At 38.0% G+C, this 16,044-nt stretch overlaps 2 protein-coding genes across 2 annotated transcripts; one reads left to right on the top strand and one right to left on the bottom strand.

Annotated features, from left to right (window-relative positions):
* The first annotated feature begins 2,994 nt into the window (after positions 1-2,994).
* On the top strand, positions 2,995-8,124 carry mitfa (melanocyte inducing transcription factor a). Its single transcript, XM_081380925.1, has 9 exons — positions 2,995-3,106; positions 3,439-3,660; positions 4,731-4,826; positions 4,927-5,041; positions 5,189-5,281; positions 5,770-5,826; positions 5,970-6,045; positions 6,227-6,374; positions 6,744-8,124. Exons 1-9 carry the CDS (start codon positions 3,074-3,076, stop codon positions 7,137-7,139), a joined length of 1,236 nt encoding a protein of 411 aa, XP_081237051.1. The 5' UTR covers positions 2,995-3,073; the 3' UTR covers positions 7,140-8,124.
* A 373-nt stretch (positions 8,125-8,497) lies between these two features.
* On the bottom strand, positions 8,498-14,327 carry eevs (2-epi-5-epi-valiolone synthase). The gene is made up of 5 exons (XM_081380582.1): positions 14,072-14,327; positions 12,129-12,762; positions 11,316-11,552; positions 9,788-10,040; positions 8,498-8,987 (listed from the first exon to the last, which is right to left on the bottom strand). Exons 1-5 carry the CDS (start codon positions 14,311-14,313, stop codon positions 8,902-8,904), a joined length of 1,452 nt encoding a protein of 483 aa, XP_081236708.1. The 5' UTR covers positions 14,314-14,327; the 3' UTR covers positions 8,498-8,901.
* Between the last annotated feature and the right edge of the window lie 1,717 nt (positions 14,328-16,044).

Here is a 16,044-nt window from a genome sequence, read left to right as displayed (position 1 = left end):
TTCAACACCTGGTAATCAATACAAGGTCGCAGAGAACCATCCTTCTTGCCCACAAAGAAGAACCCCGCCCCTGCAGGAGAAGAGGAAGGCCGGATGAGCCCCGTTGCTAGAGAATCAGAAATATAATTCTCCATGGCCTCCCTCTCTGGAACAGAGAGTGAATATAACTTGCCCTTAGGCGGAGACTTACCTGGCAGTAAATCTATGGCACAGTCGTAGGGACGGTGCGAAGGAAGAGAAGCAGCACGGGACTTACTGAACAGGTCGAGGTACACAACGGGCACGTTTGATAAATCCACTGCCTCCTCCTGAAACACAGAAACAGGAACACACGGACAAGCAGACAAAAGATAAGACTCATAACACTGAGTACTCTATGCAGAGATGGAGTGCTGGCGCCAGTCCACCCTGGGGTTGTGTTGTGTGAGCCAGGGGTGACCAAGAACTACGGGTGCCAGAGGTGAGTCCATGAGGAGAAATGACACAGTTTGCGTATGGTTGCCTGATGTGGTGAGTGTTATGGGTCCGGTGGTGAGTGAAATATTGGAGAGTTCTTGACCGTTGAGGGCGTTGACTGATATGCTATGATTAAGTGAGGTGACAGGAATGTGAAGTCTATGAGCGAGCTTACGGTCCATAAAGTTGCCCTCCTTACTGAGTCCAGTAAGGCTTGACAGTCATGTGTGCCGGCTGCCCATCTCAGTCTTACCAGGAGGAGCGTAGATGATGATGATGAGGTCTTCTCGGCGGAGATCCCACCCGATAATAGCCTCAGATTTACTACCGGGCTTGGCCTTTTACTGGACAGGCGTGTAGGAAGTGGCCCGCTCCCCCACAGTAAAGGCAGAGTCCCTGGGACCTCCGCCTTTCCTTCTCCTCCCGGGAAAGCCGAGCTCTACCCACCTGCATAGGCTCGTGATCGAAGACGTGGCTGACCGAGTCCCCGCCGCTGGTACGTGGGCTTTCAGTGCCTCCAGGTAGTCGATTTGGAAGAACGCAACGTTCCATCCTGGAGAGCCGTGCGTCCACTCTTAGAGCCAGTTCGATAAGCCCATTTAAACTTGTGGGAAGGTCCAGCGCATAGATTTCTCTTTGGACACGGTCAGCCAGCCCAAGCAAGAACATGTCCCACTGCGCCTCCTCGTTCCATTGGTCCTCAGCCGCCAGCATGCGGAGATCGATGGAGTAGTCAGATGCGGAGCGATCTCCTTGTTGCAGGTCGGTGAGAACCCTAGCCGCCTCTCTTCCTGCCATCGTACGGTCAAACACACGTCTCACCTCCTCGCCGAGTGCCTGGAATGAGGCGCAGCATGGATCCTGGTTCTCCCACACCGCCTTTCCCCTTAACGCCGCTCTCCCAGCCAGCAGCGTCAAAACGAAAACTACCCTTGATCTTTCGTTGTTGAAGGTTCGGGGTTGCAATGAGAAGTGCATGGAGCACCTGGTCAAGAACGCTTTGCAGTAACTGGGTTTTCCGGTAGACGAGGTTCTGACTGGAAGAGCGACTCCGGTGGTGTGGGCTGAACTGGCTGTGTGGGCGGCGCAGCGGGACTCCTCAGATGTTGGAGTTGTTGGGTGAGCTCGGACACCTGCGTCACTAAAGCTTGTACTGCCCGCCCTGTGTTCGTGATGCTCTCCTCCTGCGTGTCCATCCGAGCGATACTGCGGGCAATGAATTTGTCAAGGCTGATCGTGGGACCACCTGCTGCCTCCATGATGTGGTCAGATCGTTCTGTTATGAATGCGAGAGGAAGCAAGATGCAGGTAAAAGATGTTTATTATAATTAAACAGTGATTGTCAGGTCCACACAAACACGACACACAGGGCAGGAGAGTGACACAGGGACCTCGATGGGCAACCAGGCTGATGGTGGATGGCAGATGAATGAGGAATCCGTAAATCCAGAAGTGCGATGATGACGACAGGAAACGAAGACACGAAGAGACAAATCCAACGAAGATTTGGATCGAAGACCACGAGAGAACGCCAAACAGGAAAGGAACCAACACCGGTAAACACCACAACGATCTGACAACACAAGACATCAGTCACTGAGAATATATAGGTGAGTAGAGTGGAATCAGCTGCCGCTGATGATCAGCGGTAATCGGAGGACACACCCACACTAATCATACACACTACACAGAATCACACGAGACGAGGAAGAGACAGCGAATTCATGAACCATGACAAAAATGGAACTATTGCAAGAATACTTTAGGTTGTATTTAAAGACTGATATTATACAGAGATCATACTATCCTTACTAATAGTCATATTAAAACACATTTTAGGCTTAATATGTGCATAGTGCAATAAAGCACTCCAAATAAAGTTTAATTATAATATTTATATCAGTCTCAAGTGATACGTCAGTAAATATGTTAATGGACTTGTAGTATACTTAGTATGAAACTTGGTATAGGTAGTTTTTTTTTACTAGGGAACAGCTCTTTGTATGCAGATACCAGAACACTCAACTTTTAATGACTTTGTAGGTCCTAATCCAGTGGTTCAATCGGACAGGAATTTGTACGTCTGTGACTTTCTTTGTGCGCTCGTACATACATGTGCACAATATTTCAACACAAAAAAAAGGCAATTACCAAAGGCCCATCAGGCAACAAAGTTCTCTTTCCTTTCTTTCCCCCTTCAACATTTTAGAGATAACTCCATCTTAAACTGTCTTGTTTTTAGACTAACAGTGGTTTTGATTGTATGCCGGATGCTGAGAACAAACAATGTTTTATGCAGAACGAGTGGAACTAAAGATGAAACGTTAGTTAGCCTTAAGCCAGTTTCAGTTTAGACACTAGTAACCCGTCATCTCAAAGAGCCTTTTGTGTAATTAGACTGATGACGTCAAATGAACTCTATAAATGCATAAATTCATCGTTTGGGTTAAAAAACAATATGAGAACAGCAATCCCCTCCCAGCCCCTTAAATACATTTTCCCTCTTTTCTTTTGCATTGATATCTTCAACTGGCTAAGGCAACGGGTCAGTTCTTGCACGTCACAAACAGAATCCACAAAGGGAATATATTTAAGCTAACAATTAGTCTTGTTTAATATGTTGGAGATGCTAGAGTACAGTCATTACCAGGTGAGATGAGACTTTGTTTTTTGACTTAGAGAATATAGTTTATATTGTTATAACATATTGCAGTATTGATTGGTCTGTTTTAATTCTGTTTAGACTAGTGTGTTCCTTGAATCTACTTTCTCAGCCTCACAGCCAAGCCTGTACTTTTGTCTTCTTTTTTTTAAAGCATGCTTGCAATACACAGAGCAATTATAACATGATCTAATGTATTCAACGGATTCAGTCTGTGATATGTTCAAAATAAAACAGGACTATCTTTGCATGAATACACATATAGCATACAGTATTAGCATGTATCTGTCTGACCATGTATCGGGCCATTTGTGACTCAGGTGCAGACCCACCTGGAAAGCCCATCGAAATACCACATCCAGCAGACCCAGAGGCAGCAGGTGAAGCATTACCTGTCCAGTGCACTGGGAGCCAAGCTAAGCCCACAGGCCAACACAGGGCCCGGCCCCAGCCAGCCCACAGAACACGGCATGCCCCCTGGACCAGGAGCCAGCGCTCCTAATAGCCCTATGGCCCTTCTCACCCTCAACTGTGAGAAAGAGGTAGATGCAAAACCTGGCATTGCCAGTTTTGTCAATTAGATTATATTTTGCCAAAGTATGGTGTCAAAATGTGGTGAGTTTTCCTGAGAATATGTGTGAATAATGTCTATAGACAAATAAGCAAAAGGGCAAAGGTAAACAAGAATCCCACGAAGCATTAGATTTTGTTCATATTATTTACCTATTCATCATATTGTTCACCTTTCAAAACTTTGGGGTCAATAAGATTTGCAATTACTTAGCACTTATTTGATCAAAATAGTAAAAAGAGTAATATTTTTTATTATATTTAAATATTTACTATTTAAAATAACTGTAAAATTTTATTTAAATATTTTTTTAAATGCAATTAATTCCTGTGATGGCAAATCTGAATTTTCAGCAGCCATTGCTCCAGTCTTATATATGCTGATTTTGTGCTCAAGAAACATTTCTTATTATTATCAGTGTTGAAAACAGTTGTGCTGCTTAACATGTTTGTGAATACCATCATCATTTCTTTTTCAGGATTATTTGATGAATAGAAAGTGCAAAAGAACAGCATTCATTTTAAATGGAATACTTTTGTAAAATTATATATGTCTTGACATTCACTTTGATCAATTTAATGTGTCCATGCTGAATTAAAGTATTAATTTCTCTCAAAAACAAAATGTTATTGACCCCAAAACTTATGAACGGTAGTGTACATCACTCTATCAAGGTTGTTAAGTAACTGCATGGTGGGGCCTGTTTGACCTAAAAAAAAAGGCAAGTTGTGTAAGTAGCACGAATAAATAGTTTCTCACCATTTCTATGTCTATGAGTGATTGATTAAGTGCTGGAAGGGCTTTGAGGAAAGTAAAAGGTGACAGCTGGGTAAACAGAACAAAGGTTCTAAGACATTATTCATGTATGTGGTGTATGATCATCTTTCATTGTCCACAGAGTCCATTATCATATTAATTTAGCATTTCTATTAGCCATTGTGGCTTTCTTACTAACATGGATCTAATTAATACTTTGGGATTGAAGCACTTATTACAAGGGGATGTGAACACATTCTGCTCTTAAAATTTGAATTGGTACAGATGGATGACGTAATTGAAGACATCATAAGTTTGGAATCGAGCTACAACGATGATATTCTTGGGTTCATGGATGCAGGACTTCAAATGACTAACGCGGTAACAGCCCTAAGGATTGTAGTGTCATGTTTTTAAGATTCAAATAATCACCTGAACAGTCAGAACATGCACTGAAATCTTTTTGGTTCTAATTTTTCAGATTCCAGTTTCTGCAAACCTGTTGGACATGTACAACAATCATGCTCTTTCTCCAGCTGAGGTTACCATTAACAACTCCTGCTCTAACCTGCTATCCGTCAAAAGGGAATTATCCGGTATATTCACACTGTCTTATCTATCATTAGAGTAAATAATCATTTTGGTTACCATTTCACTGCCCACTGTGCTTAGGAATGGAAGTATCCATATTGTGTGCACTTTCAAATGCACAATATCAATGAAAGATATATTGTATTAAATAGTTACCCCAGCACCTGGCATGATGCACATTATGGACAAGTCTGGACCATGTGGCAAGTTTGACACTTATCAAAGGCCTGAAGGCTTTCCAGTAGGTATGTTTTCCGTTCCTTGGCCTCTGAAAGGCCCTAAGCATGAATAAAGAGTTGTTGTTTTTTGTCCAGACACTGTACATTAATATCTATAAAATTATGTTATTTGATGAACTAACATGCGTGTCAACAAGGTTTACATTTGAAATTACCGTTACACACATTAAGTCAAGAAAAATATTTTCAAAATGCACAGTTGGTGTGTTAAAAATCACCTGTGTACTTAAGACAGTAATTGCACACAATATGGACACTTGTAAAACATGCTACACACACACATTGGAACTTGAAGAGTTTAATTTAAAAATACAGTATTTTTTACATTTATTTTTCTACTTTTTAGAATTTCTAGTGAACAGCAACACATTAGAATACATTGGCACACTAGGGAAGAATCTCTGAACTCTGTAATGGAAAGTTCTTGATGTTAAAACTGTGAAGTTGACTGATAATTATGAAGTTGTTTCAGTTAATATAACTACGCATTTCAGAATCAGAGGTCAGAGCCTTGGCAAAAGAGAGACAAAAGAAGGACAACCACAACCTCAGTGAGTCTGATCATCACTTTATATGCATAAACATCTGAAATATGTGCTAAAATGTCTGTTATATAATTTATTTATTTTTAGTATAATAATAATAATGATAATAAAGTATGACCATATCTTTATTGGCTTTTATATCCATACAGTTGAACGAAGAAGGCGTTTTAATATAAATGACAGAATTAAGGAGCTGGGGACATTAATTCCCAAGTCAAATGATCCGTAAGTCTTAAAAAATGATATTAAAATTTAAATAAACTTTGGTTTGCAATTCCATATTTTCTGTATTCATATATTCAGCCTAATCATCTATGATCTATACCAGCATGATCTATACCAGAAAATGTTGTGGTTACACATAAATGAAAATGCCAGCGTAACCGCCTGGCTCTGGTTTTTGCAGGGACATGAGGTGGAATAAGGGGACCATCCTGAAAGCTTCAGTGGATTATATTAGGAAACTGCAGAAAGAGCAGCAGAAAGCAAAAGAGCTGGAAAACAGACAAAAGAGACTAGAACATGCAAACAGACATCTCCTGCTTCGTATTCAGGTAAACCAACTGATAAACAAAAGCTACTCACTGCGATTGGTTAAAAGCTCATGGCAGCTAGTTACATGATCAGATTTTTGAGGACAAGTATGTCTCTGCTTCTTCTTTTTTTAAGTTAGATGGCAAAACACCAAGCGTAACTTTGCTTTGAAAGCTTAGAAATTATGCTTAGTGCTTCAGCTGCATGAAATTCAAAAGTTACACTTGAGTAATTCATTATGGGGAATTTCCTTCATTTTGACACATGGCATTTGATTCACAATGTGCCTACTGTTTACATGCACAACTTTTCATGCACCCATTCATTTTCTTAGAGTAACGCTGTGTTTTCCTAAAGTGTGTGTATTTGTCGTTTCTGGTTGTTTCCAGGAGCTTGAGATGCAAGCCCGTGCTCATGGACTCGCCATTTTACCCTCTCCCAGCCTTTATTCCTCTGACCTGGTGGCTCGAGCTATCAAACAAGAGCCCGGAATGGGGAACTGCACATCCGATTTGTACTCACACCTCCCCAGTCCTGATATATCCCGCCCCACCACTCTGGACCTCAACAGCGGCACCATCAGCTACAACGACAGCCCCACGGAGGAAGAGGAACCGGGGGTCTACGACAGCCCCAACAAGACCTCCGCCAAGCTGGACGACATGCTTATGGACAACACCCTGTCTCCAGTGGGCAGCAGTGACCCCCTGCTGTCCTCTGGCTCCCCCGTCCCATCCAACAGCAGCGACAGCAGCAGTATGGATGAACATGAAAACGGCTGTTAGCATTGCAGACAAACTTCGATGAACCAAAGTTAGACGATTAGATGTTTTTTTTTATATAATTGCAGTACCAATGATACATTCAGGTGGTTTCCTTACAATCCAGATCATGTGTAACATTAAGAGCACTTTTAAGTACAGACTGTATCTTGTATTTCTGAATATTTAGTGTGTATATATTTTTTTTTCATATATCATTTTGGAGTTTACTAGTTAAGAATGACTTATTTGGTCAATTTCTTGATTTATCAAGGATTTCTACAGGATTTATCCAGGATAGCTAGAATTAAAACAGCTAAAGAGTAATTTTCAGAGTTGGCTTGATATTGTCTACAAATGCAACTTAACTTTTTTGGGGTGTACATTTTGCAAAGGTGGAGTAACCAGTAACACGTCTAGGCATGCACAGTTCAATTCAAAACATGTCTACAAGAGAAACACAGAGGTCTGATAGTAGTTAGAAGCAATCTAATATAGTACTTTCAATCGGTAGCATTAATTCATTGAATTAATTTCAACAAATGTTTGTTGATGATGAAATTAAACATGTTGGCCCGTGGTTACCATCTAATGGTCATATATGAAGTCTGTTTGCCTGTCAGATTCCTTGTTTAACCATGAGAGAGTTGTTGGAAATTTTGAACATTTTAGATCATCATTTTGAACATCTGTCACTGTCTGGTTTCAGTACAATATGTACTTGTGCACAGCATTGTAGATTTTAACAGTCAGGCACTGTTTTTAATCAGTTATCTGTGATTATTATGTGCAATCACTTTGTGTTGGACGGCTTAGACAGTATACTAACATTATCAGTAAAATGAATGTCAAAATCCTGACTTATGATAATGTACATGAATGACTTGCTATTGAACAGCTAAATTACAATTGTTGCCTTTTTATATTTATATCAGCTCATTGGCAGTCCTATTGCAATTAATGGAAGTCTACTACAGTTTTTTAAAGGTCAAATAAAGTCTCAAAAGTGGCGTAGTTTTATTTATGCAACAAATCATTGATGAAGATAGGAGTGAACATTTATATCAGATTATCAGATTCAAATGTAGTAGTTTTCTCAGTCTCTATTTATGCATTGTTAGGTCATTTTTAAATATACAGTACTGTAATATCCTTAATGTATGCATTTCAATATAAAAAAATATTTTTAATTGACTTGATAACACTATAGGGTAAATGAATCCTGCATGAAGTGCTGTTTTTGTTTTTAAGGTTCATGAAGACAAAAGCAAGAGTATACCATACATTCACTGAATACCAAACCAATGGTGTCATGTTTTCCATACATATATATGGTATCTATGCTCTCAAACATAAATCTTTCTCTTCATAACAGTCTTGTTGCTAATAAGTGCATTGTTTATTATAAACCTGCATGCATTACATCAAACACATTAGGCAGACTTTATTACAGTTTTAATACATGATTTCATGATTAACCGAAATGTCCCTTTATCTAATATGAAATGATGGGAAAGAACCCCCTTTAACACAACGATAGAAAGATCTTCACATATCAAGTCAGCCTTCTTCTATTCACGGCCATTTACAAAAATGGCATTAACAGTAATGAAAAGCAATTGTTTTAAATGTAAAACACTTAAATGCCCATGATGTACATGATGTTTTCTGTATACAAAATAAAAAGAAATAGAAGCTGTCATAGAAAAGTACACTAGTAGAAACTGTTAAAGCTAAGAGGATCCCCATATGTAAACATTGGTGTCAGATCATCTGTGAGGGGACTTCATCGAAGTGAACCAGTGCTGAGCTCATCGCACCACTTCTCATACGCTCGGAACAGAGTGTCTTCATTAGTGTCGTTGAAGATTTCTAAGAGAGGAATGAGGAAAGAATATTTACTTTTTTCAAATCATGTTACTTTAACCTTCTGGTGCTGTTCAGTCATTTTTGACTACAATTTATTACTTTTTTTTTTTTTTTTTTTTTTACTTCATCAGAATTATACGAAACTTGGAAAAGGTTTTGGCACTTGCCGTGTGAATACACAAAAGTTTAAATGGTCCTGAAAAAAATAGTCACACTTGAATTGTTCGCGGTCATAATGACTGCATTGGAAATGAATGGGAGACGTATTTCATCTGTTGGCAACGTTTGGGACTGTGCACAAACAAGTTCTCACTGAAAGCTCTTTTTTTTTTGAGACATCAACCATCAACCCCAAAACTTGTTTAGATTTATGGCTTTTATTTTCTCACAGTTTCAGAGTAAAACGTGTTTTGTAAAATATACATTTAATATAAAAATTGAAAATAGCAATAAATGTAACATTTTATAACTTTTTTCACTTCAGCAATAATCTGCCAAGTGTTGTCTTGTTGTCATTCAAGATTTATGACAGTTTAAGTTAGACATTTTATTTTCAGGTCCAGGTCCACTTTACACAATATCTTAAAAATTGCCCTTAGGTGCTTTATCTTTTCTTTCATAGAAATGTCTTTCATTTCTTTCAAGTCATACAAGTTTCAGGTAGGGTAGGGATACATGTAAAAACTTCATTTAGTGAATTATTCAAACTCAAAATTTGTTTGTTAAAACAATGTTAAAATACATGAAATTGCTTCAGACTCTACAATAGTCTATTTTCGACTAGCACTATTTGTATGTATTACCTGCTCTTCCGAGGCCTGTTGGTAAGGGCATTCTCACGAGTCCTCCAGAATGCTGTAGTCTGTCACTTAGAGATTTCTGCACCAAATCAAAAGTGCAGTCTTGATGCCAAACCGGCAGCTCCATTCCCATCATGCAGCAGACGATCCTGAACTTCTCGTCCTCTGTGAGCAACCCCATCTCACGTGCCACATACACCATGTACGCCATGTCAATATTCACTGCTTCACCATGGAGTAGAGCGGGTAGGACTTTCTAAATCATGGAAAAGGGGATGATTAAGTATTTCACATGCATTTATTGCTGCATTTTGCATGTGTAAAACCAAAGCCTGAAACACCCCTTAGGAAAAAGAAGTTTATTCAAGTGTGCTTTAGTATACTGTTTTAAACTAAAAATAAGAACGTATACTTTCAGTCCACCTTTTATGTACTTCTCAGAAATATACTTAAAATAAGAATACTTGACTCATGCTAACCAGTATATTTGGCCTATACTTGTACTCAATCTTTTGATCGAGATATACTTAAAAGTATAATTAAGTATTCTAAGTATACATGGCTTGTAGTTGTGTTTAGTCTTTTGATTGAGTATATCCTATTAAATACTTTTTACTTAAATACCACATACTTTTACATCCTGTCTAATAAACTTACATTCTTTGAAAATATTGATTTATAAAAAATAAACTATAAAACACATATGTTTTGATGGACCTGACCTACTCCATCTATGGTTTTATCATCGTTCTGAACCGATCCGGACGATTTTCGCAGCTTTTTATTTAAAATGTTGCTTGTTCTTTTTTTTTTTTTTTTTTTTTTTACGGAATTTTCCCATATTCAAGTGTTGATTAAAAAGGATGCATGAAGCTAGAATAAAAAAGTTTTTAAATGGAAAGGGTTAAAAGTACAGTTAAAGGTAATGTTATATATAAATAGCATACGTATAAATACCTAAATAGGAATATAGTAGTATACTTAAAGTGCAAAAATAGTATATTAATAAATATTAAACTGTGTAGGAAAGTGTATTTTCATAAACTAAAAAATGTGCTAGGATTTTACTAGTAAACTATCAGTATATCTACAAGTTCACTTGTAATATAGTTGCTGTACAAATGAAAAACTTAGTGTTCAACTTTTTGTGTACTCAAAGTTCACTTAAAAGCAAACTTTTATAGACTTAAAAAGTGGGTCAACTCAGTCCTAAGTAGTATTGACACACTACACTTACAAGTTATACTTCTAGTACATTGATATTAGTATACATAAAGTATGCTTAAAAATATACTTCAAAAAACATGAAAGATGCTTATTTTTTGTAAGGAACAGTCTCAGGTACTTTAATGTGGAAAAACTGCATCCAATCTTAGAACGGTTTTCAGACTCTCTACATTCCTACATTTTTTTTATCTCACAAAAGAAAATAATATTGAAAGCCTTAAGGCGAAACAGTGTAACCTTTAATTTATAACCCCACCCAACCCTTTGAAAATAGTAGAATGTGCAGTCGAAGAAGAAAAGATACCATCTCTAGTTCTGGGCTGATCAAGTGACCGAAGTCGACCAGTCTGTCAAGATCATCCTCCCACAGGTTTGGAGCTAATTCTTCCAACATGGTTTCTATAGCGACACGCGTGGAAACAGAAGCAGGGTCAATGCAGTCGTCTTCTAAAACCTTAACAGACTGGAACTTTGAGTCTAACAGGAACTGTCCCTGCGTTTCCAGAAGTTCAAACAGCCCTCTGTGCTTCATGAGAGCCATCTACAACAATATAAATATAAATGAATTCAAATCTGTTTGACAAAGTAAAAGGCAGAGCAGAGCAGAGCAGTTCATTTCACATTCAAAATGCATTAAAAGTACCAAAACACATCTCTCAAATCAAGTCGTTTTTCCAAAACACCAAGGTTGTCACCCAACAAACACACTTTCTCACTCACAAAAACAATGACCTAAAACACTAACAACAGGTAGAAGTATACCAATAATAATAATTACAGTATGTGCACTTACGAGTACTTACAGTGTACTTGCCTAAGAAAAGGTTCTGGGTAATATAGGGTAACTACATGGGTTAGGTTTAGGTTTAGGTTAGGTTTAGGTACATAGTATGTACATGGGGAACAGGACTGTAAAATAAAGTGCTATCAAAATTGCTGTCTTGTTCAGTTTTGTATTATGTTGTGAGAAAACAATTCATGTAATTTGATAGAAATAGTAATTGAGTGCATTTTGTGAGAAAGCAATGAGCGTTTAAAAAGGTGACCTTAGTATTGAGAAACTTTTGTAAAAGCTGAAATAACAAATATAGTGAAAAACAACAGACTTTTATTGTACCTTCAGCATTTCTGCAAGACCATTAGATATGTGCCTGCGAGGAATTGTCTGTATAAACGACCGGTCCAAGAATGCAGCAACAGGTGCGATGTAGGTGCCTAGCTTATTCTTGCAGTTTGCAAAATTCACGCCCGTCTTTGCTCCGACACTAGCATCTATGTAGGACAGAAGAGTGGTGGGAACACGAATGTATGGAGTGCGCCTTCTGTAGAGGGACGCTGCGAGACCCACGATATCCAGGCAGACCCCACCGCCGATGGCAATGATGGGCTCCGTGCGCCGGTCGATACCAAACTGGTGAACTTCCTCCAGGATCTTCAGAGCCATTTCCATGGACTTGTTCTCCTCCGTCGTGGGCAGGGGTAGGATCCGGTACAGGACGTGTCTGGCCTTGAGGTAGTCGGTGACCTGAGAACCATAGAGATTGTACACTACCTCATCCATGACTATGAAGCGTTTTAAGGGCTTGGTGCTGGACCGTACGGCCTCAAGCTGCTCAGTGTCTCTGATGTGGCCCAAAAGCAGAGTGTCATTGCTGGGGTCAAGAAGGTTTTTGGTCTGAGTAACTGTATATGTGAAGGTGATGGGGGTGACCACTGTCCAGGTGGTGCCACTAGAGGAGGTGCTTTCGTAACTGCAACATATAAAGCTCATAACTCATTTTGTAGCTTGTTTTTGATTAAAAAAAAAGATGTCAAATTGAATATATTGCAAAAAAGTGGTGCTATACTGTAAAAATACTTGTAAAAAGTTCATTTAACCCTTCTATTGTTTTCAGGTCAAGAATATACTGAACCAGTGCTGTCAAATCGATTAATCGCGATTAATCACATCTGACATACAAGTTTGTGCTTATATATGTATGTGATGTGTCTGTGTGTGTGTGTGTTTGTGTGTGTGTATATATATGCATGTATATATATACACACACACAGATGCGCACACACATTTATACATGTATGCAATTTATATAATATATTCATATATACACACACATATATTATATAAACAAACTTATGTTTGATGCGATTAATCAATTTGACAGCGCTAATCTAAAAGTAATAACTATTTTTTTAATTTGTCAAATGTTACCCATATTCGCGTAACCAGTTATGGCCTTTCACCCTTGCCCTTTCAGCATGTTGTTTGCAGATTTCTCTAAATCTATATATTTGTCTGAAAAACGTTATATATTTTGTAATATCTTTTAAATATTTAGGTGAAAGACACCTTGGATGTAGTTTTCTCTTAAACACTGTGTAACATGAACCACTACAGCACTTTTCTGTACTGACACAACCTGCTTTGCATAAGTAGTGGATATGCAAACAGAGGCTGTATTTGAATCCTCCTGTTTAATGGAGACTCAGTGTGAAGTAAAGAGAAATATGTATGAACTAAAATTGTAGCTTTATCGTATGTCCATTTTCTAATAGCATAATGATACAGGTGTCGTTATAAAATACTGTAGCCTACATTAAATGTTATGAAATGCCAAAAGTAATAACAATTAACCAGGAAAATAGGTCTTTAACATATTTTTTTTACTCAACTCTTTACTTTGTTGTAAATATATAAATATTTTTAATACATAATATAATCATAATACAATTTAAAATCAGATTGAAAAAAACTGCTCTATTCTTATACAAACATTACCTGCTGTACCCTAAAAAATAATTAGGCTAATGTATCTTTTGATGTTTTCTAAGTGAGTCAAAAAAAAAAAAAAAAAAAAAACCGGTAGGGTGTAGTTTCTCAGGACAGTAGGAGTTATTAGGACGTGATGAAATTCTGACCCTAATGTAAGTTGATTCAACCTTTGACTTGAATAAAACTAGTTCATTGAGAAGTTACACATAAAGCACACCTGGCAACATTTTTATAAATAAAACAGTATACGTGTTTCTGTAAATGTTCAGAATACTTATACTTATACCCACATTTTAGCAGCTGAAACTCGTCCTTTCATTCCTTGCTTCACATTTTGCCCTGCTTTGCGTTTCCACGTCCCCTTCACCTGCACCAGGCTGAATACGGTTTCCTTCTGTTTGTTGAGGTTTTCCATCGTCGAAGTCTCCAAGGATGGGTGCCAAGGAACCGCTGACTGCCGAATTTCAGGTGCATTAACTGTTAAAGGTTCATCAGGTGTCTCCATATCTGAAGAGTCGATATATAATGGCATGGGGTGTAACAGCAGGAACCAGGGAGGAGCTTGCGAGGACAACTTATGAAATATTCTCTCTCTCCAAAACCGTGATGTCTCACAGACTTTGAACTTACACAACTCACGTTCGCTATACGAACAGTTACATATGACGATGGCCGCACGTGCACCAAATGCCCCGAAGCGGCTGGATTATGAAATATGTCGAAACGTTATGAGAGCTAAATGGAAAGTTGTGTATGATAAAAGTCATTTTCATGCTACATTAGATTATAGTTGATAAAAAAATAAATAATAATAACTTATAAGCTATGTCTTACAAAAAAATACAAAACAAATAAATCGGAATTATGACTCTTTTATTTGTAATGATAAATAAAGTCATTGGGCATAATGTGTAGGTGTATTCATGGATTCCGAGGATTGTCAATATCAGTGTTTAGAAAAGGCGATGACTTTCATTTGATGATACACTCGAAGATGATGCCTGGTTTCTGTCATTGCGTAATATGCATGGAGAACGATCATAAGGTTTACGCATCCTCTTTTTTAGCGCAGTTATTTGACAGTTTTCTGGCGCACACAAACAAATTACGGGGACAAATTATGAATGATCTTAAATTCAATTAAAACAATGAATAACATAGATCAGGAAAAGACCCTGTTGAACTCATGCCATAAATTTAAGCAGGTTTAACAGGTTTGACTCTGTTTGATAAGCAACCACGTGCACACTTAAGCAAGGTAGTGCAGACCTCAGTCTTGACCTTTGCATTCCAAAATATCAAGTAACCCATCATGCACTTTGGAATTACTGTAGCCAATTTTCGTGTTTGCTCTTGAAGGGGTATAGATATACTAACTTTTGTAATGCTATAGCAAATTTCATTAATATCCTATAGTTTTATATAGACTGTAAAACATGATATGATCAATAAGTCATGACAAATATTTGTACATGACTTTAACTTCCTCAAAATAAGTTAAGCAGTTTTCTACTTTTTGTAAAAGTTATACAAGATTCAACTGAAGGGGGTGGATTGGAATCCACTGCTGCTTCAATGTATATGTAATGAGTGATTATAATCAAGGTATTAATCAATATTTTTCCTTCTAAATATCAAATGAGTTGAATGACTTCTCTGGAGATTTTACTTTGTTATAGAAGTTACCAGTGTGATACCTGAAATGTTCTTTTCATGTATTCTTTAATGTCAGTATTTGATATTTGAATGCAGTAACATTGCTTGCCTATTTATCCCAGCTTCCAGAAATTAAATAGGGACTGGTTTTGTGTTTGAGGAAGGTCTTCAACATGTTAAAACACATAGGGGTCATTGAAGCCAATATAGTTTAAGGGACCATTTCTTTGATAAAGCCTTACTTAGACTAAAATGTAGCCTTCCTTGAGAAATAACGCATTATCTTGATGTTTTGAGATGAGACTCCTGTTTATAGTTAGAGCCTGGCCAAATCCAACCTTGGAAAAGCTGTGTGTCGGAGTGTGTGTTACTCTTCTTGCTTACAGGTTAAGGAACCACTGGCATTATTGGAGATTGACTGAGTTGTTGTTCGGGACATGCTGGCACCCAGCAACCCAAATCTGCGTCCTGGAAGGTCACGACGTGCCTAACTTCAGGGTCGGAGTGTCAGCTGCATAATCTATGGAGATATGCTTCTGTCTATCTGTATATGTGTGGAAAATTACTATGTTTATCAATTTCTTAGCCAATCAGAATCATTCAATGA

The sequence above is a fragment of the Scardinius erythrophthalmus genome (assembly GCF_964197995.2).
Source record: "Scardinius erythrophthalmus genome assembly, chromosome: 12".
In the NCBI taxonomy this organism is placed as follows: Eukaryota; Metazoa; Chordata; class Actinopteri; order Cypriniformes; family Leuciscidae; genus Scardinius; species Scardinius erythrophthalmus.
This window is presented reverse-complemented; position numbering and strand designations above follow the sequence as displayed.